The sequence below is a fragment of the Pagrus major genome, chromosome 12 (genome assembly GCF_040436345.1).
Source record: "Pagrus major chromosome 12, Pma_NU_1.0".
NCBI classification, from domain to species: domain Eukaryota; kingdom Metazoa; phylum Chordata; class Actinopteri; order Spariformes; family Sparidae; genus Pagrus; species Pagrus major.
Genome location: NC_133226.1, coordinates 13,429,361 through 13,450,667, shown reverse-complemented (window position 1 = coordinate 13,450,667; position 21,307 = coordinate 13,429,361). Strand labels below are relative to the sequence as shown.

The window sequence follows — 21,307 nt, the reverse complement described above, 5'->3', positions numbered from 1 at the left end:
CTCACATCAAATAATAGAATGTTTTATTTTCTTAAAATGTGAAAGGTATGACATTATTAGTTATTGTGTGTATGTTGGCATCTTTTATGCTGTTTGTGTTACAATATACAAGAACTATACGTATTAGATAGCTATCAGTCACATGGAATACAAACAATATAAGATATTCAAAAAGACATTCAACAACATCTTCATATCCACGAATGACAGCTTCTTCTTATGTGTTAATCATTCAGTCTGCAGTTTAAAACATCAGTGTCTGGTTGAACATTACTGGGATTCCACATTAAGAGGCATTTCTAGTGTGTTAGTTCCAGATATCATGGGGGAAGTTCAAGCTAACGTATCGGTATGATGCTTATTTTAAGGTCAGCGGCTGGTCATCCTCGTCTTTAGATGCGGCTCCTCTTCCCATCTGCAAAGCTTCACTTCACACCACGTGTTTTTCATACCAGCAGCAGGGAGGAGTTAGTCCTGGCCACATAGATGCTTGAGGGCATTACCGTAACTGCCCGACACTTCAGACTACAGAAACATGAGAGAAGAAAGGGGGTGAGGGAAGCAGGAAATCATGTTTGTGTTTTACAAACATGTCATCTAAACAGCGGGGGTAAATTCTTGTCCATTGTCTGCAACCAAGACCCTACGACATTAGGCTTTGTTGATCATTTCTGTAGAGTGTAATGAGCATATTTAATTTAACCTGTTGGTGTGTGTACTGACCTCTAACTGGGAGTAGAGGGAAACTCCAAACAGCTTCTTGTACTCGGTTCTGATGTCCATCAGGTCAATCTCTGAGCGACTGACCAGTATCCTGGTCAAAGTGGACTCTGTGGTTCCCAGACCCTGGACAAAGTAACATTATGGAAAGAAAGGCACAAATTGGACCCAGCTACATGTTAACATACATCATCCTGCTTCTACAGTATGTGCAGCTTTGCATGTTTTTTGGTTATTCACATTAAAGCGTGTTGGCACATTTAGTCAAAACAGCAGCTACAAAACAGCGGCTTAACATTCCTTTCCACACCACTGGTGGCCAATACAGTTGTATGGTGTGGCTAAAAAGGCCAAACAATATGTGGATTTTGTTTTGGGAGCCTCTTGTGTGACTACAGGCTTCGGGAGTTTAAAGGCCCTGATGATACAGATGGACATATTGTACAGCTTACCTTCATGCTCTTGAAAAGTCTCTCAGCCATGTATGCAGGAACGTTCTTCACACACTTAACTATAAAAAAACAAATGAAATTAGATTTATATTAACATTATATTATATAAACAGGGAGACAATACAACACATTCTTCTCACCAACAGCCACCAGTATCTTCTCCAGGTTTCCAGACATCTCGCTCTCAACGCTGTCCTGCAGAGTCTTCTTACTGATGGCCTTGTACTCTACCAGAGCTAGAAAAACAAGAGAGAGATCTAAATACAACTTTTATTCTCCTGTTGAAAGTGTGACAAGGATTTATTTTATTGGAGTTGCATGTATGGTTGACATGAAATTTTGTGTTCGCCAGAGGAGGAATCCTACCGACTTTGGCAATTCCCTGACTTTTACTTGTACTGCCACCACGAGGTTCACATTTTTAGCATTTAGTAAATTATCTTGAGAATTATTATGGGATGGATTGCTATCAAATTTGGTGTAGGTATCCATGATGCCCAGAGGATGAATCCTAATAATTGATCCATTTACCTTTTATCTAGCGCCATCGCCAGGTTAAAAATTTGTACTTGTCCAATTATTTGATTTACAACTTAATACCTGCAAAACTAATGAGAATCCCATCAGCCACAGCTGTGCTCTGTGTATATTACTAATTAACAAATGTTAGCATGCTAACATTGCATGAGCATGTTAGCTTTGAGCTCAAACCACTGTTGTGCCTAACCTCACAGAGCTGCAAGCATGGCTGTAAACTCTTTAAACATATGTTTATTGCATTAGCATCTACATAAAAAAATATGTAAGATGTTACACACTCTGTCGAAGTTGGGGAATACTCCTGTGGCACAGGATGTCAATAAACTTTGACTCATCCGTCCCCCACTTCTTCTCTCCTGCTTCATACAGGGCCTGGGAGGAATGAGATTGAGTGTTAAAATACATACAGCGTTAGATTATATATAAAAAGGAGTTTTAGGGGCAAATCCAGTGGCTGAAATACAACAGACGATTTTGAACGTAGGAAAAGCTGATTGAAACTTGAATTGGCAAGAGAGTTGTGTTATCTGAGGTGAGTGGTGCCTCAAACCCCATGAATGTGTAAAGTCAAACAATTGAAGAAGTCTGCGTATACCACACTTACAGAGCTGTGTGACTAAATAAAGTAATCTGCAATGTTTCCTGTTGCCACATTAGCCACATGGTTGCTGTGCAGTGTTTCATCAAATAACACACAAATGTGCTCGAGAAACAGGCAGAAAAACAGGTTGACTACACGATGAACAATTCAGTCTATACCTTAGCATCTGCTTTAGCTTTGGCAGCGTCCACATTGGTGCTCTCGTCCCGCTTTCCCTGTGAGGAGGACCAGAAGAAGACTTAAGAGATGAGTCTTTTTGAAGGGCACGTTTAATATACTTGTCAGGAACATCTAAGCTTGCAATTTGCTAACAGAGATGACAAGCTTTCCAAAAATGTAATAATCGTGTAGCAAGTCACATCAGACAATATGATTTTTAGCTGCAGTTCAGATTATAAAACCTTTTCTTTCAAGGTGCTGGTTGATTTATTTCCTCACATTTTGTGCGATATGATAGGAATGTTCAGAGCTGTCTGGTTATAATAAATGTAATGCTTTAAGCTCTGATTCTCGTGTGTTGGGAAGGTGTTACGGTAACACATCACTCTTAAAATGTAATGCACCGTACCTCAGCCAAGATGAGCAGTGTTTTGCCATAATCTCCAGACACCTCCGACTGCAGATCATGAATTATCGATCTTCCAGTTTCTTAAAGGAAGAAGCACAATACAGAATATTTCGCAATCATCATGACACATTACACCAGAAACATTTGCCAACTGCTTCACAATAATCTGAGTCACTATATAACCGTTGAAATTACAAATACTTTCTGTTGAAGATACAAACCTGCCAGGTAAGCTTCAGACAGGGCCTTGATCTGTCTGTTGGATCTGGAGGCAAAGATTTCCGTCAGCGTACTCTCTGTGGTTCCTGCACCCTGAATGTGATACACACCATTAAATGAGTGATCCCAAATGGTATTTCAGCAAAATTAGCAGCTTATTAGTATATACACACAAAACGGCAACAGTGAAGTGCGGTTCTAAGGTCACAGAATAGAAAAATTTGCATGAATCTAAACAAATCTGAAGTAAAATAAGTCTGTTTAAACAAACTTACATGTGGAACCAGTATTTGCTCACTTTCAGAAATATTTTTAAATGCCCCACATTACATTACAATTTTAGGTTCATAATTTTATTTTGGGTGTCTACTAGAGAATGTTTCCATGCTTAATGTTTTAATGCCTGTCTCTTTAAGTCCACCCTCCTGAATAGCTCAGTCTGCCCTGATTGGTCAGCTCTCATGGGCCTGAGCAGGCACGGCCACATGTGTTTCTGCATCAGCTATGGCAATGTTTTTGCAACCACAGCCATGCTGGGGGTGTGGCTGAGGGCGGTGACTGTATAGTTGTGACATCACAACCTTACGGATGACATGATGTCTCGTTTAAACTGAGCCAGACTTTTTTTTTGCACATATTATATTAAAAAAAAAAAAAAATCCTTCAGAATTTCTGCAGATATAAACTCTTGGTGTGTCAGTGGGGCCAATTAAGATTCTGTCAATTTGACACGATCTTACCTTGATGGCTGTAATGACTTCATGACAGTCATAGACAGCAGTAGGCGTCACCAAGGCCACCAACAAGTCCTCAAAGTCTCCGTGAGTGTCGCCCTCCAGGTCAGCTACTAATTTCTGTTGGAGGAAAGTTGATAAGACGCAAATCTTACTCCACCATCATGAAGTTCATCTTGGTCTACGCCTTTGGCACAATACTCAGAATGACTATTTATAAACTAAGTCAATTAACATACCCTTCCTGTGGTTTTCTCATAGGCCTTAGCAATGAGCTGACGCTGAGCGTTACTTCTTTGGGTCAACACCTCGATCAGCGTCTTTTCTGTCGTACCTATAAAAACAAACGACAACACAAGACAGGCTTACCACTTACACTGCACAGGTAGACTTCATGGGTTTACAACTTACAGATACCTACTAACTGACAGAATTAGTAACATATGATGAAACTGCTTTACATGTTTGTCTGATAATACTGTAAACTCTTAACTTACCAATGCCCTCTATGGCTTTCCTCAGCGCAGACACATCCTCCTCCACTTTGAAGTTTGCCTTGTCCTTCACAGTTCCTCTTGTGTTGGACTGAGAAACACAGAAACACACACATAGCAATGAATCAACCAGTTACTACGCTGCACATATAAAGCAATAACACAATTTCATGTACAGGACCCTGACAGAACAAACACATATTGACATATACTGAAAAACACAATGTAATATATGGAATGAGTACACATGTATCTGACAATTTCTGCCAATATCCATTGTCATTTTGCTTTAAGAATGTATCATAAAATATAATTGAAGTATGTTTTGATAATATATTAGTAATATATACTGGCATGTATTGATAAATGTATTCCTTTAAGGTGCAATATGTAAAAAATTTAATTGAAAACTAGGTCTGTATATTGTGTTGGGGAGATATCTACTGAAGTTAGCATCCTAACCAGCTAGCCCCGGCCCGTCGTGGTCAAAGATCCTGTCCTAGTTGTGTAAACACAAACAATTCTCTGTTCCCCAACCTCCCAGTCTGAACTGCTAACTGCACGGCTAACTGAGCTAAGATAGATAGATAGATACATAGATAGATATACAATAAAATGCTTAAGCAGTTATACATTTTTAAAAAATAATTACTAAGGTAAATAAAATAAAATGCTGAGGTATCGAGGAGTAAATGTAAGTGGGAGACAAAGTGCAAAAGGATAAGGTGCAGTTTAAAGTGTGCATTAAGTGAGTGTGCGTTATAAAGTCTGATGGCACCAGGTAGATAAGGAAGGTTCTGTTGGCAGCATTTAGTGGTTACACCTGTGATGTGCCCTATTTGTTTTGACAGGTGGCCAATTCTTATATACTGCACCTTTAAATATATTTAGTATATATCACTAGATATTTTTATGGAAAACATATAGTGATATTATTTCACAATATATGACAAACATCAATAATTAGTATATTTGTCAATAGAAGAGAATAGAATATTTCATTTGATATATATTTAATAATACATTGCAAGTGCTTTATAAAATATATATTCAAATAATTATGAAGATAACACTAATATATATATAAGTAATGTTGTTCCCTGATCAATATTTTTGTATTTCAAGCTTTTCTTTTTGTCACTCTCCATCATCTCCATATTTCTACAAGTATGTCCAACTTACTGTCACAGTCAGTGAGGAGGGGGAGTCTAACAGCAGGTCCAAGTCATCCTACAATACAAGTCAACAAATATGCTTCAATTATCACCTTTATTTTCACATTATTTTAAGCCTTTAAATCTCATTTAAATCATATCAGAACTCATAGATAGCCTGCAAATACTCACCCACACAGACATGGTTGTGGTCTTAGAGAAGTCTCAAACTGGAGACAAGGGAGGAGGAAAAAAAACATAAAATATCAGCATCTTCATATCAGAGTGTTTAGTGATATCACGTATCTGCACATTTCTCTTCCATTTCATCCTTAGTTGATTTTGCATCCACTTCGGGTAACATAAACACATCCGCTGGATCATTATTCTTGAAAAGGTCTCTGTTTAAATCCACAGTAACTCTCCTTTTCTCCACAGTTAACGGTTGAGTAATGCAACATGGTCACGTTAGAAACTCTACGTCGACCGCTGCAGTCGAAATAACCATTTCCTCGATCAGCGACACGGAACAGAAGACAGTAAATAAAGACGCGTATGCTTCATCCATAAAGACTACAATCACACGACAGAAAATCATACTTTTCTTCTTACCTGAGAGGACAGGGTCGGTGTCAGATGAGGAATTTCACAGTGAGCCAAACTCGCCACACCTTTCAGAGAAGTTGGGAAGGCAACGCCCATTATGACCTGGAGGAAGTTGAATCATGGAGAGTTTTTCCATAAACTCCTCCTCGTTTGTAAACAGTAACAGCACACTGTCAGACACATTACTGGATTTATTCCCATGATTTCTCTGTAACATGACTCCCAATCTGTGCCTCACTAAAAGTAACACATATGATGTGCATTATCCGTCAAGCTGTGTGTAGTTTTTAGTGGAAAACACAACATTGTAGTGTCTTTGAAGCCTTTTTATTTCAGTTTAAAAACAGAAAAACGTCAAGCACTGTCAAGTCCAAAGTCATGTTTGCTCTCAGTGCAGGAGTAAGGATATGAGTCAGAGAGAAAGAGGAAGGAAATGTTTGTTATCAGTCTTATCGCTTCATTTCATCACAGAAGTGGCTTCAAGTTGTGATCACAAACTCTAATCATATGTCACTCTAGCTTTTTAAGTGTAACTTAACTAAATGGAGGTATTTTAGATGCAGGATAAGGAATTATAGATTGTGTAATTATGCAAAACAATAAACCAATTAACGGTTCGTTTAGTCTAAGAAAAATTATAGCACTTCTAATTATCCTGAGTTAACACTAGACATGTTTAAATCACACACACACACACACACACACACACACACACACACACACACACACACACACACACACACAGCAGCTCACCACAGTATCCTCCTCTGAACCACAACAGATGCATAAATCAAGGAGTGGTATTTAAGTGATACACTGAGAGGAGAGGGCAGTGGCGACACCTAGTGGTGTATTGTAGTGACTACAGATGTGACCCCACAAAGGGTAAGGAACCAGGAAGAGTTACAAGGTATGATGTGAGGATTTATGGATGATGACACTGTGTGGATACTTTTCAGTGGATATGGACATGTTTTCTGTTTCGCACACACACTACAGTGGTTAAATAGTTATTGCAAGTCAACAATATGTTGTAATAGATAATAGATACTTGTGCTCCAAACACAGTACATATTAAATGTGGTGTACCACAAGGATCTATACTTGCACCCTTATCATTTCTTACTTACATAATGATTTTTTTTCTCTCATGTTGTTTGCTGATGATACCCACATGACTTTATCACGTAGTGACCTTCCATCCATCCATCATCTGTTACCACTTATCCTTTTCACAGTCACGGGTGGCTGGAGCCAATCCCAGCTGACATTGAGTGACGGCGGGGTACACCCTGGATAAGATGCCAGTTCATCAGAGGGCTGACATATAGAGACAAACGACCATTCACACTCACATTCACACCTACGGACAATTTAAAGTAACAGATTAACCTAACTTTGTGCATGTCTTTGGATTGCAGGAGTGATAGTGACCTACACACTTTAATAAATAATACAAATGAGGAAATGGTGATAGTTGCAACTCAAACTCAATGTTGTTAAGACTTTGTCACCACCTTCAAAATCTTTTAAAGAAATGTAGAAATGTATGCATTTAATTCACGAAGTCTAGTTATTACTTTGAGTGTGTTGTTTTTTTTCTTTTGTATTTCTATGTTTTTTTCATTGGATAACTGTCTATGATCGGTTAGTTTATCGTTCGTGCTTTTTGTTGTCTTTTTTGCTGTATATTCCCAATTCATGCATATTAATTTTCATTGACTTTAAGTTTTATTTTCTGTCTGTTGTATAAGGCTCATTGCCTCATTACCACACGTGACTCTTATCTTTTTAATTATCTGATTGTATGTAACTGTGTGTGTGCAAAGAAAATAAAATACAAATAAATAAATAAATAAATTGGGCTCTTTTTGATACAAAAGAATATTCACTGAGTATAATATTTAGTTAGATAACTATGTAAGATAAAGGTTAGGTCACTCCTTTCTCCACCTCTGAGGCATTTAGGGGAAATAACTACCCACCTCTGACTCCGCCTACCTTATGAAGCGTGTCGCTTTCTGTTAAATCTGTATCATTTAACCCTAAATAAAGCCTGCCAGGCAACTCTTCCATCCTGCTTGGACAAACAACCTGCAGTCTGTCACATTGTCAGGCTACAACTCTAAGCACAACCCCACTTTAAGTCTGCTATAAACATATATATAACCATTTTAAAGGTGGACATGGCCGTAGGGGCCACTTCACGTCAGTCTACTCTGGAGTAGAGCTTGCCTGAGATCCTTTACTCAGGGCAAAATCGAAGCGGAAGGCAGAAAAGCCTGCCTGTGCCCTCTTTGACAGCTCGGTACTCGACGTCAGGGGTACAGTATAGCCGTGTTGGTACTTGGCGACGTGTCATCGACTATTTAACTGTATGATAATCAGTTTACACGCCAAGTGGACTATTTGTTCTAGACCAAGATGATATTTAGCGCTAGTTCACTTAATTTTTTTTTAGCTATTAATGCTATCTAACTAATCCGCATTGCTAACGGCGAACTAGCAACTTGCTAGCTGGCTAGCAACAGGGAACCTCCCAGCATTGTGGTGGCTAGCAAGCGTTAGCTGTCTGTGTACCCCCAGTTTGGTAACTACCTGAACATTTTCTTCATATTTCTTTACATTCCCTTGCTCGGCAAGAAGTGTGCAGTTAGCCCTGTGTGGGCTCAGTTTTGTTAGCCTGCTGCTTCGTGGTCAGTCTTGTTTTTCTTTACAGGCTAACGTCAACATTCATTCTTTAGGAGGCTCAGTTGTAGGTTAGCTAGCTGCCTCCATTGTTTACATGGATACGATCAGCTGAAGTGCGCTGTGGGCATGTGGTCGTAACAATACTGGATCAACTACAGAACAACCACTGTGGAAATATGGAAATGGAGCTGGGAGGTAGCTAACGTTTATCTACATCTCCAAAATGAGGATGATCGGGGCTCTGAGGGAGGACAGCTGTGCCTGCTGGACTGTTTGACTTTGTGTGGGCGGTGGACAAAGGACAGGAGCTTGTTTGTCCATATTAAAGCTCAACCCGAGGAGAGACTACATGAGGAGAATAGGAAATAAACTGTGCTGGGACCTGGTCCACACTTCTGGCACTGGGATGATGCTAAAGACCCTACTTATCATCAGTCTTCTTGGCTGGGTGAAATGTCAAGAGAGCCAGATCATGACACCAGAGGAGAAGACTGTTATCAGGTGAGGATATGTCTAGACAGACTAAGACTGTAAATATGTGTTTGTGAATGACTGGCTGTAGAAGTCTCTGCAAAACTGTGAAAAATATTACAGCGTTTGTGGCACTTTCTCTTTTGATTAATTGCTGTTTTCCCTTTTTTTTTGTTGCAGGGACCAGATTCTTGAAATGTTTGATCACGCTTACGGAAGTTACATGGTAAGGTGTTACTTGATGTAATAATTGTACCACTACATTTGCGTGTTGGAAGTTAAGAAAAGCTGAAGAGGTCAACATTTCAGCAACACTAGTGGTATAAATAACAACTGTATTGTGAGACCAAGGCATTTAGGCTTGTTGCCTTCAGGGTCATCCAGTGAACCAGTGGCTGGACAGAGTCCTCGGTGCAGTTGAATCTGATTTAATGGGGATTGTGTAGAAAGCAAAATGGCATGATTTTGTTGTAGCTGCAGTGTCAGTCTGGTGCAGCAGATGCCAGCAGCACATTGGTGGTCTCGGTGGTATTGATTTGTCTTTCAGTGAGGAGACGGGACTCAGGATTTTCCTCAGTTTCGTTAATGTGTGTTGGAAGGACAGGATACACACAGAGGAGAGATTCTCCTATTATGAATGAAGTCCTGTTGTTGGTTGTATCTGATATCCTTTTTTGTTTTTATTACATTCATACGTCTCTCTTTTCAAATGATTAAGACAAAATGTTCAACCCTCCAGCCATCTTTCCTCAATGACACCTTTCTTTGCTGGAGACATTAAATGAAGCCTGAAGACACTTTACTGTTTGTGTTGCAGAAATATGCCTATCCAGCAGATGAGCTGATGCCTCTGAGCTGCAGGGGGAGAGTCCGGGGCCAGGAGCCCAACAGAGGGGACATAGATGACTCTTTGGGAAAGTAAGTACAGCATCAACAAACAAAACATGTATTTTTAATCCATCACTCAGCATCAGTTTAGACCGAAACCACATGTGCTGTTTTAAAGACTAATATGTGTAGTAAAAGGATTGGATATGATATACTGTCCGGAATACATTTTTATTTGAGCAAATATGTAAGGGATTTAACACAAAAGGTGGATTTTTTTTATGCCATGTCATCTGTTTTTAGGAAAGTATTTTGCATCTTCAAAGAAGACAAGCAATCTTGTCTTTCTTTTTATAACAGGTTTAATTCAACACAGTGTAGATGTCCTAGTTTCAAAGGAAAACATGAATTAGATGCTAATTCAAGTCAGTGAGATTTGTCAGAAGGCAGTTCAACGCATCCATTTATGTACCACACAGGTTGCATAATGTAATTTCACTGCAGATTCAACAGGTTGAAGACATTTCACAGTCTGTGGTTCATTACAAATGAAACTGGATCAGTGGCTAAGTGGGACACCAGCTCCATTGTGCTGTGCCAGAGGCTCTCATCATAACATTTCTTTTACCTTTTCTGCAGGTTTTCTCTGACACTGATTGACACCCTTGATACCCTGGTGGTGAGTACTTGCTTTTCCTCTGTTTACAAGCATAGAAGTAGTTTGATCAACTTTTCCTTTTTTGAAACAGTTAATTTATTTGTTCCCTTTGTTTGTGTTTGTGCGGGCAGGTGCTAAACAAGCTTGATGAGTTTGAGGATGCAGTGAGGAAGGCCGTGAGGGATGTCCGCCTGGACAACGATGTGGTTGTGTCTGTGTTTGAGACCAACATCAGAGTTTTAGGGTATGAAACATGTCTGTGATTTGTTTTTACTTTTGTACTATAGATGAGTCTTTATTATAACATCTGACTGAAACGAAATGATCCGGATAATTCCTCTGAATGTAGAATTATTCCACATCAGAACAGAGTATTACTATTACTACGCAAAGATGTCCTGCTGATAAAGTGTCCCCATTGTCTGTATATTCTTCCTGCCATTAATTCTACCCAGAGGGCTTTTGGGTGCCCACGTGATGGCTGACTTGCTACGGCAGCGTGGGGAGAGGATGCAGTGGTATCGCGATGAACTCCTACACATGGCCAAAGAGCTGGGTCATCGATTACTGCCTGCCTTTAACACCACAAGTGGCCTTCCTTACCCCAAGGTATTTCTTATTTTATTGTTGAATATTACAGGTCACCTCTCTTGGATGCTGTGAACCGACAGAATTAGGTCGATACTATTACCTATTTACATTACATCAATTTGTGCCAAATTTTGATGCCTTGTAAGCGTATTGAAAGCTTGGACTTATGACAAAAAAGGCATTTCTAGTGATCAGCTATGCTAAAAAGCAAGGCTTACATAGTTTCTTTCAGGCCACATTTTGGTGTTTGTCATGGCTGAAAAATTCACATTCATTGATAAGTTTGGTCTCATCTTGGACCACAGCATCTGCATATTAATGCTGTACCTGATATGTTATGATCCACTCAAGTTTGGCATGATACAAGATGAATAAATCCCTGTTTCTGATAAGTGTGTCAGAGATCTGCTCTCTACTAGTTTCAGATGTATTAAACTGTAGACAGAGCAGACAAATATAGATTAGTTAATAGTTCCTCGCACTCAGTGTACCACAGAGGGCCTAATGAACAATATATTACTTTATTTTAGTAAGTAACTAAAAGAAATTGAGTCGAGTGAAGTGACATGATTAATTTTTATTTATTTTTTTGTTTTGTTTTGCAGGTGAATCTTCGGTACGGAGTCCTAAACCCACTTTCACGCACAGGCACTGAGTCGGACACCTGCACAGCATGTGCTGGAACAATGATCCTGGAGTTTGCTGCCCTCAGCAGACTGTCAGGAGAGTCTGTGTTTGAGGTATTACTGCCTCTCTAGAAATGAGGCTTTATATACTTTTCTATATTTTCTATATATTATAGCTGGCTATATCTGATGCCAGTCGATGAATGAAGAAACCATTTCTGAATAATGTAATTAATTTTACCTGAGACATTTTTAATGCTTATCATTGTTGGACAGGCAAATGCAAGGAAGGCTCTGGATGTCCTCTGGGAGAGGAGACAGAGGGGAAGTGACTTGGTGGGGACTGTCATCAATATCCATAATGAAGAATGGGTCAGGAGGGGTGAGGCAGTTTAAACACACACAGTGCATAATGTAAAACCATCCAAACTTTGGTATAAAGAAGAGATGAAAACTGAAACCACACGTTCTCTCACAGACTGGAGCAGCATGACACAGAACGTTGATAATTCAGAAATTCATGAGCAATACACTGTTCATATTCCACAGCTCTATGCATGAACCACTAATCTGACCTTCTTTTCTCTTCTGTGTTTGCAGACAGTGGAGTTGGTGCTGGTATCGACTCATACTATGAGTATCTGATGAAGGCCTATATTCTACTAGGAGACAATGTGTTTCTGGATAGGTTCAACATTGTAAGTCTTCCTTTACTGCACGCCCACACAGAAATCTATATCCTAGCACATATCCAAGCAATCTGTATTGTACTCCCTGTTGCATCATCAGTGGCCCACTAGTGGTCATTTTGTTCATACTGTGGTTGCAGCTTGAAGACATTTTCACTGTTTGCTAATCTGTTTTTCATGATGTTGATCTGCAACAGCACTACAGTGCCATTATGAAGTACATCAGTCAGCCTCCCCTGCTGCTTAATGTGCACATGCACAACCCCACTGTGAGCGTGCGCAGCTGGATGGACTCTCTCCTGGCGTTCTTCCCTGGCTTACAGGTCAGGGATGCTGTGTTAAGTTCGCACTTGTTGAATTGTATTTACTACCAAGAGACTAGCAGAAGCTGTAGAAATAGTTTCCAGATGTTCTCTGGAGTGACACTTTTTTTTCCCACACAGGTTTTGAGAGGAGATCTGAAACCAGCTATTGAGACTCATGAAATGCTTTATCAAGTCACCAAACAGCACAAGTTTCTTCCAGAGGTAAAGAATCTCGGCTCTTTTTGCTCTATTTAACATATATTAGGCATATATTGGCAAGATAAAGTATTAATAACACTTAATAGAGGTGGGTCAAATTACAATAGTCATAATAATGTATCATGATATGATTCTATATTGTGATATAATAACTTTTCTGGGAATATATAAGAACATTAAACGCTAATCAGATGGGAATGTCTCCTGTTGCATAATCCATTTAATCTAATTGATTTTAACAACATGACAAATCAAGTTACGTCCTTATAATGAGCATTTTACTGCACAATGAGTACTTTTTATTTCTGATACTTCAAGTATATTTTGCCAATTATACTTTTACAACTTACAGGGAAAATGGCATGAAATTACATCAAGTCAGCAGCACATGGAAATTGCTTGTTGTGTCACTAACATCTTTTGCTGCCTTTGATTACTCTCCCTGCAGGCTTTCACTACAGAGTTTCGAGTTCATTGGGGCCAACACCTCCTGAGACCAGAGTTTGCAGAAAGCACCTACTACCTCTATAAGGTGAAAAGCTATAAAATGGCTAATTATTGATGAAACCCCACTTTTGTACTATATACTCAAACCGTTCTATAGCAAACTGAATGTTCCATGTAAGCTGTGTTGTGAGCATGATGTCTTCCTCTCTGCAGGCCACTGGCGACCCCTACTACCTCAGAGTGGGACAGTCCATTGTGGAAAAGCTCAATGCCTACGCCAGGGTGCCTTGCGGTTTTGCTGCTGTGCAAGATGTCCGCACGGGGACGCATGAGGACAGGTATACAAATGCCATTACACATGTTTACACTGACATATTTTTCAGATTTTTAGGAAGAGTAACCTTAGATGGTGAAGTCTGTTAAACCTTTCTGTTGATGGAATATCTTGTAATGGTACCATCGAAATATCTCCTATGAATGTGTGATAACAGCTTTCATTTTTCTGTGTATATGTATGTTCATTTGTGTGTGTGTGGCTGTCTGTGTTTAGGATGGACTCCTTCTTTCTGGCTGAGATGTTTAAATACCTGTACCTGCTGTTTTCGGAGAAGAGTGAGCTTCCCATCGATATTGACGACTACATCTTCACCACGGAGGCTCATCTTCTCCCTGTATCTCTCTCCACTACCAAGCCGCCTTGTCAAGGCAACAATACAGTGAGAGCTTAAACTGGCAATAGACAAGCTTTTTGTTTTAATGTGTCATTATGAAGCAGATGTTGATTCCAGAATTGTCCGTATGGGGCCTTTTACTACTTTTACTTAAAATGCTAACTGACCCCTTAACGTCTGAATTGACATGAATGTAGCAGCTATAGAGTGCTAACTGTTGGTCCTGTGCTTCAGGAGACTGTTCCTGTCTCTCAAGAAGAAGACCTGTTCACACACTCCTGCCCCAGCATGGAGACCTTGTTCCCCAACAACCCTTCATTCGCCAAAACCATCCGGGACAGCTACAAATACCTCACTGGGGTGGGACGAGCCTTCCACCCCTTACCTGTCAGGTGTGTCCAGTCGGAAGCTGGCTTTTGGTTTTAGAGTGAAATCACTGGTGAAAACTGTCAGCCATGATTAGTTTGAGTTTTAACTCGTGTATGTTTGTACTTCACAGGGAAATTGAACTACCGCTTCATGATAACGGCATGGAGCCAGTAGAGTTCCTGAAAAGCATGGGCATTTCTCTCACTCCACTGAACGAAGTCATGGCGGGAGGCATCAGAAGTCAGAGGGTATTTGAATTACTTTGTACTCACCGTGTGACCTGCATTTCTGTCTCCGTTTTTATATTTTAATCTCTGTATATACACCTGCAAAACATTAGGCCCCAACACTGTCCGCATAAACAGAAGGCATCCTTAAAAAGTTGAGTTGGGCCATCAAACTGATTCCGATTGAGAGTGAAAGCTTGTCTCGATCAATTTTTTATTTGGAGTGGAAATTCTGACACCCCTAGTTGTTTGTTGTCTAAAGGTTGTAAGCAGATGGCCAATAAGTAAGATAATTAAGTAATAGGACCAATAACAGGTATTGGGCCCCAATAATACGTATCGTATGTACTTGTTGAAAGCCCTTTCTTGTCTATAACTCCTGCGTGTTGCAGTGGGGAATAAAATGGGGGAAAAAGATAACAAACATTTTATAGACATTTTAACAGTAAGCTAGTGTGCTTTCCAAAGTGACTGAAAAGTGAATTTTAGCTGGTTAAACGGTGGAAAAACAAAGATGTCAGGATGTCTTTTAAGCAGGTTTTAATGGCACAGTTAAGAGTGTGTAAAACATGTCTCCAGCTCCTGATTTAAGACCTGATTTTTTTTTCTCTCCATTTGTCACGATTGATGCACACAAACAACCTACTGAACCATTTATTATTTATATAACCTGCTGTTGAACCAATTGTATCTTTCAATTTGTATTACAAACAGGGATTTTTTAACAGCATGGATTATAATAATAAGCCAATTATAAGCCAAATTAAATGTTAACAGATTTCTTCATCATCTTATCAGCTATGCTATGCACAGTTCTGTGTTTACTAAAGCAGTAAGAATTTCCTCTCTGGTATCATGAGGTGTCCAGCAGTGAGGGGAAAAAGGAAATGTGTTAATCAGAGTGCAGGGATTACCAATTTCACCTCACATTATTAAACGTCTGATAAGAATTGGGTCACAGTGACTAATGTGTACTTTAAATGGAAAAAAATGCCTGGAATGTAGGTCACCATAATATACAGTATCACTGTGTCAACAAATTCCTTGATAAGCCTTGATAAATTAATCTTATTAATCATCCCTTTAGGATCATAAAGGAGTGTACCGGGTTAAACTTGTGGCAGAGGTAAACCAGATGCCTGAGGAGGAGGAGGTGGTGCCTCATGTTGTTCAACTCATATCCCCCCCATTTCTGGGCAGGACGGTCCTCACAGCAGGACCTGCCAAGTTTGGGATGGACCTCACCAAGCAGGAGCACGGGGTGAGCTTACAATGTGACAGTATAATGTCAACATCAACTCTACAATGACCAACAGCTTTTTACCGAACTGTGCAAATGTTACCTGTTTTGTTTGACCTATACTTCTCTTTATCTCCAGCCATTTAAGAAATACAATAACTTACAATAATACACTCAAACTCTTGTGCCGCAGGTGAAGGGCAGCATAGTGAAAGCGTCCCCCTACACCGCATGTGGGCCGATAGATAATGCAGCGCAGCTTAAAGGCCACATTGCTCTGGCGCTGCGCGGTGACTGTATGTTCGCTGCAAAGGCTCGTCGGCTGCAGGAGGCAGGAGCCATAGGAATCATCTTTATAGGTAAGGAGCCGAAACTACTTCAAAGCTCAATACGTAGAGGTTAGAATAACTGCCAAGTGGTCCCAATTATTCCCTTATTCTCCTTCTCAGACCACCGTGAGGGAAGCAATAGCGAGGAGACTCCCCTCTTCCAGATGGTTGGAGATGGTGACTCCACTGAAGACATCAGCCTGCCTTTGGTCTTCCTGTTCAGCCGCGAGGGTGCCATGCTCACAGCTGCTCTGGAGGAGCATTACAACGTGGATGTGCTGCTGCTGCCCAAGGAGAGGCAGCTGGGACATGGTGAGGCCCATACATTGTAGGGATGATTATTTGTACTTTCACAGAATATTGACACAATGAGATTTTTGATAAATAACCATCAGTAATGAGGATATAATGACTTAATTTAAATATGGGTAGAAGACTGGCAAGTTCAGAGACTTCCACCGCTTTACTGTAATGCAGCCTTCAAAACCAGGAAAAGACAACAAATCTTAGCACTTCTCTCTGATCTAATTTTGCATTTCATTGGCTCTCCTACTCCTATTGTCCAGATAAGACTGAAAGACCCGTCGGCATGAACATCAAACTCCGCCTGGCAGAGGAGGGCGAGCTGGAGGACGGAGCAGCCGGAGGGCCCACCTTGGAGTTTGTCTTGGAGAAAGAAGAGGTGCTTCTTAAGGAAGAGGAGGAAGAATCGCAGCAGCAGTTCTGCACAAAGGCATCAGAGAATGACAGAACTGAACCGTGCTCAGCGGGTTCATCTCACACCCCAAATTCTGACAGCGGACCAGGCACAAACCCTTGATCACTGCTGATCCCGAAGCTGTCAGTTTCCTAACACTGATCCCTCGTCAGTTTCTGAATGGCATGTGCCTCAGAGCCCCTCACTGCCCCACATGGAGCCCTGACTGACCCAGACCGCATGTTTACAACTGATGAAGAAGAGTCGAGCCCCATCCTGTCTTGACTTTGTAACCTAAAGATGGTTCTGTATTTATTAGACAGAGTCAGAGGGGAGCTGTTATTCCGTGTGGTGCAGGTCTCTCTGAAGAGAGGGATCATGAGACTAAACTAGATAGTTCAAAGCCTAAAGCTGTAGGTTAAGATGGCTGGGCTGGTGCTGCCCACACCTAGCCTGTAGTGTTGCTATTGTAGGCACATACAAGGGGCCCGTGTAATGATAATGACATAGATCATTAACTATAGAATTAAAAATGACCTCAACTTGGAGGACAACATGGCGAAAATGTACCCAGCTAGGTTTTTATGCAATGCAGTTTGTTTTAAATGTAGATTGCACCTTTTCACTTCAACAACTACTGTTAAATAGTCAGAAATGGTGGATGGAATATTACCTGGCCAGTAGGTGGAGTTAGTAAGCTACCATAACTCCTCTGTCCTCAGTAATATAATGTTCACAGATGAAGGAGGTGAACTGGGGCCAATTTGGGGAGTTTATTTTTATTTTGTACTAGTAAGCAACTTCAGGGAATTTCAAGAGTGAATGCACTTTGCTAGGTTGACCCATTTGATGAGATGTGTGGGTGTGTGTGGATGCGTTCTGCATTTTCTTTGTGCTAAATTGTGTGTGTGTGTGTGTGTGTGTGTGTGTGTGTGTGTTGTGTGTGTGTGTGTGTGTGTGTGTGTAATAACTAATGCTCAAGAAAGTGTCTCGGCTAAAACATCATTGCTGTTAGAAGAAACCTGATAAAAAAATCTCAACAGTGATCGATCTTTTAAAAATAAGTTTGGATTTTTTTAGGCTACTTTTTCCTTTAGTTATGTCATCATAAAAACATTACAAAAATAACCAAAGCTGGATTTTTTTGTTTTGCAACTGAAGTCTTCATGTAACTCTGCTTAGGTCCAGATGCAGCATCACAGGTTGGTCTGCAGTCCCAGACTGCTATGCACTTTGAAACACGGGTATGATCGTCTGTGGAAACAGAAATGAACGTTCAGCCTGTCCTCGCATTTGCTCCTGTGTGCGTGTTGCAATAAGTAATTTTAATCAGTTATTTATTTTCCCATTTACATTGTGTAATGATGCAGTGTTTTATATCCGTCTTAAAATATAAGGAACACTTAACATCCATTAAGATTGCAGAAAGGTTTTTGCCTTAACAGTCAAACTGGAAAGGCCAGTTGAATCCTGGTGCATTGTCTACGTACAGTTGTATTCAATGAAAATTGGATGCATTTTGAATCCAGCATTGTTGTCTCTCTTGTCAAAACTCATATGTACTTGCTGTTAGTCTTTCACACTCAAACTACACAAGCTAAACTATATTCTGGGCATTTATGTGTTATAACATTATGCAGCAATTCAGAAAGATGCATAACTGTTTTAATCAGTTTATTCACTTCTCAATAATAATTTGTTGCATGATTTTTATCTTTTGTGGTACATAAAATGTGAGCTTATGTTTGTGTAGGGGGGGAAAATGCTCTTTGTGCCAGAGGAGTATGTTTTCTTTTACGTTTGTACAGTGGACCTTTTCCTGATGCTGCTGAGTTAATTTGAAGTCTTAATACTCCAACCTGACATTTTATTGTTTTTGTTAAGCCTATATGAGGCTTTGCCAACCGGTATACCTCAGGACTGTGGACTGTGTTCTCTGTTCACGCAGAGAGAAGGACCATGGACAAGAAGTAGGGGATACATTTCATTATTTGTCATGCTATTTCATTCAGTTTGTTTTAAGTGCCAAAAGAGATGCACGACATGGCTCCTGTTTCTGTTTCACATCTTCTCTGTATTTAGTTTCCGACTGTGAGCTGAGGCACTCCCGTCAATAAATTTAAAATCACAAATGCAACCCTTTTTCCTCTTCTTATACCTCTGTACAGGCGATAGCTGTGGCTGGAGGGTTTACGTCTTCAGGTTGCCTTGTGAACGTCTCAAGGGAATTTTCTACATATTCGGCACAAATGTCCACTTGGACTCGAGGATGGTCTTATTAGATTATGGTGGTCAATGACCTCAAAAATCCATACACTGATATTGACAAAATTTCACACAAATGTTTAATAGGATAAAATGTTGCAGTCATGACACTTCATTTCCATTTGTGTGTGAAGCATTCATGTTTTCATGTAGCTTCTTCATGTTCTGTCAGAATCAACTCTATTGGCCAAGCGTGTGAACACATCCAAGTAATTTGACTGTTTTTCTTGTTTCTCTCAATGAACTCACACACTAGACTACTAATCATAGCATGTCAAGTCTTCAGTACTCATATGCTATGAATCTGGGCAGACATGGATGTAAACTGCAACATGACTGGTGTGTGGCACCACACAATCACGAAGCTGTTTTTCTAGTTTTCTTTTCATGACAGATTGACATTGTTGAGCATCAGTGACAGCTGTGGCTTCCTGAGAGCCATTTTATGTCACTTGAGTCTATCTAGAATGACTGTGAAGATAGGTCTGGCTACACAAAACTTAGAATGAAATACTGTAAATAACATTTATGAAGAATGGGATTGCCGGATGAGTCTAATCCGTGCTATTCAAACATCCAAGGCAACAAGGTAATAATAAAAGGCTGGTTACAGTTATTTATATGTGCACATACATAAATAGTTTGATCCGTAGTGATCTTGGTAATGATCTTGCTGTCGTGAGGACATTTGTAACCATTTCACACCCACTCAGGAATAGGTATTTTTTTCTATTTAAGTTGTCAAATTTGGAGCTTGAGCTTTCAAACACAACTTGAGTGCTCCAAGTGCCAAAGGACTGTAAAGCCCTCCCATACTGTTTCAACGTATGATACAGTAAGAAAGATAAGGATGGAGCAACAGTAAAATTTCTTTGCATATTTTTTATCTTCACATTAAACTAAGCTGACTACATTGTCCTCCCTGAGAAGTGTTGAGAAAGGAAACATGAGGGTCAATTGTGTCCATTAATAGAAAAACAAAATGCCCGTGTCCTTGAGCTATAATCATTGCGTATTGGTAAATACACTGAATGTGTATCTCTTCTGATAAGACGGACCTTGAAACCTTTTGTGCCTTATGGGAACAGCTACCCCACAATAGCACACTCACAAGAATGATGACGATTATGATGACTTTATTGATAATGACAGTGACGCTGACAACAGCAACGGCAAAAACATTACAGCACAAATTTGCAAATGATTCACATTAAGTTCTTAGTAGTCAGTCGACAATAATCGTCTTAAGTATCTTGATATTCAATGATAGATATTTCCTAAATGAAAAAATGAGCCATGTTGTTTTTATAAAAATGTGTACTTCTAGTATTCAGAGTCCACACAGAATGACTGCAGTACTTTATTTTGAAGCACATTTATGTCCATTTTCATCACTGACAGAAAGAGCTTTTTTTTTTTTTTTTTTTAAATGACTTGTCCAGCTGAAGGTTGCTGTCTCTGCCCTGGTCACTGAAATTTGGCCTTTGTTTGGAGATGGCCTTTCAGCTCTAACCAAACACACAGACCAGTCTGTCGCCAGCTGCCTGCCTTTCACCATTTGTCCTGTGTTTGGGAATGAATAATGGAGTTAATAGGCAGAACGGACAATAATAAGAGAAGAGAAAGAGAAGAGAATTTATACATGCAATGTTTGCTGATATGACGTGTATTCATAAGTCTTAAAATATGGCATGCTTCATTTTACTGCACCTGCTACACCCTGCTCACTTAGGTAAACATACACTATTTGCTCATCAACTTTCTCTCTCAATCATAATCTTCATTATATTGTTATTATTGACAAATTAACTGATGACATCAAACGAATGATTCCATTAAAATAGATTTGTCCATTTTGATCAGCAAAGGCCACTTTCTAGCAGTATGTAACATCAT

At 39.9% G+C, this 21,307-nt stretch overlaps 2 protein-coding genes across 2 annotated transcripts; one reads left to right on the top strand and one right to left on the bottom strand.

Moving 5' to 3' along the window:
- Positions 1 to 6: 6 nt before the first annotated feature.
- On the bottom strand, positions 7 to 6,165 carry anxa3b (annexin A3b). Its single transcript, XM_073477675.1, has 14 exons — positions 6,095 to 6,165; positions 5,675 to 5,712; positions 5,511 to 5,558; positions 4,332 to 4,419; positions 4,074 to 4,168; positions 3,841 to 3,954; positions 3,103 to 3,193; positions 2,882 to 2,961; positions 2,472 to 2,528; positions 1,991 to 2,084; positions 1,313 to 1,408; positions 1,173 to 1,231; positions 724 to 846; positions 7 to 525 (listed from the first exon to the last, which is right to left on the bottom strand). The coding sequence occupies exons 2-14, from the start codon at positions 5,684 to 5,686 to the stop codon at positions 469 to 471; spliced, it is 1,014 nt and encodes a 337-aa protein (XP_073333776.1). The 5' UTR covers positions 5,687 to 5,712; positions 6,095 to 6,165; the 3' UTR covers positions 7 to 468.
- Positions 6,166 to 8,445: 2,280 nt separating this feature from the next.
- Positions 8,446 to 19,283, top strand: LOC141005933 (ER degradation-enhancing alpha-mannosidase-like protein 3). Its single transcript, XM_073477998.1, has 20 exons — positions 8,446 to 9,280; positions 9,431 to 9,476; positions 10,068 to 10,168; positions 10,718 to 10,757; positions 10,868 to 10,980; positions 11,192 to 11,345; positions 11,933 to 12,067; positions 12,230 to 12,335; positions 12,554 to 12,651; positions 12,840 to 12,965; positions 13,086 to 13,169; positions 13,615 to 13,698; positions 13,827 to 13,951; positions 14,164 to 14,329; positions 14,519 to 14,676; positions 14,784 to 14,901; positions 15,968 to 16,141; positions 16,314 to 16,479; positions 16,570 to 16,761; positions 17,016 to 19,283. The coding sequence occupies exons 1-20, from the start codon at positions 9,129 to 9,131 to the stop codon at positions 17,267 to 17,269; spliced, it is 2,592 nt and encodes an 863-aa protein (XP_073334099.1). The 5' UTR covers positions 8,446 to 9,128; the 3' UTR covers positions 17,270 to 19,283.
- Positions 19,284 to 21,307: the final 2,024 nt, after the last annotated feature.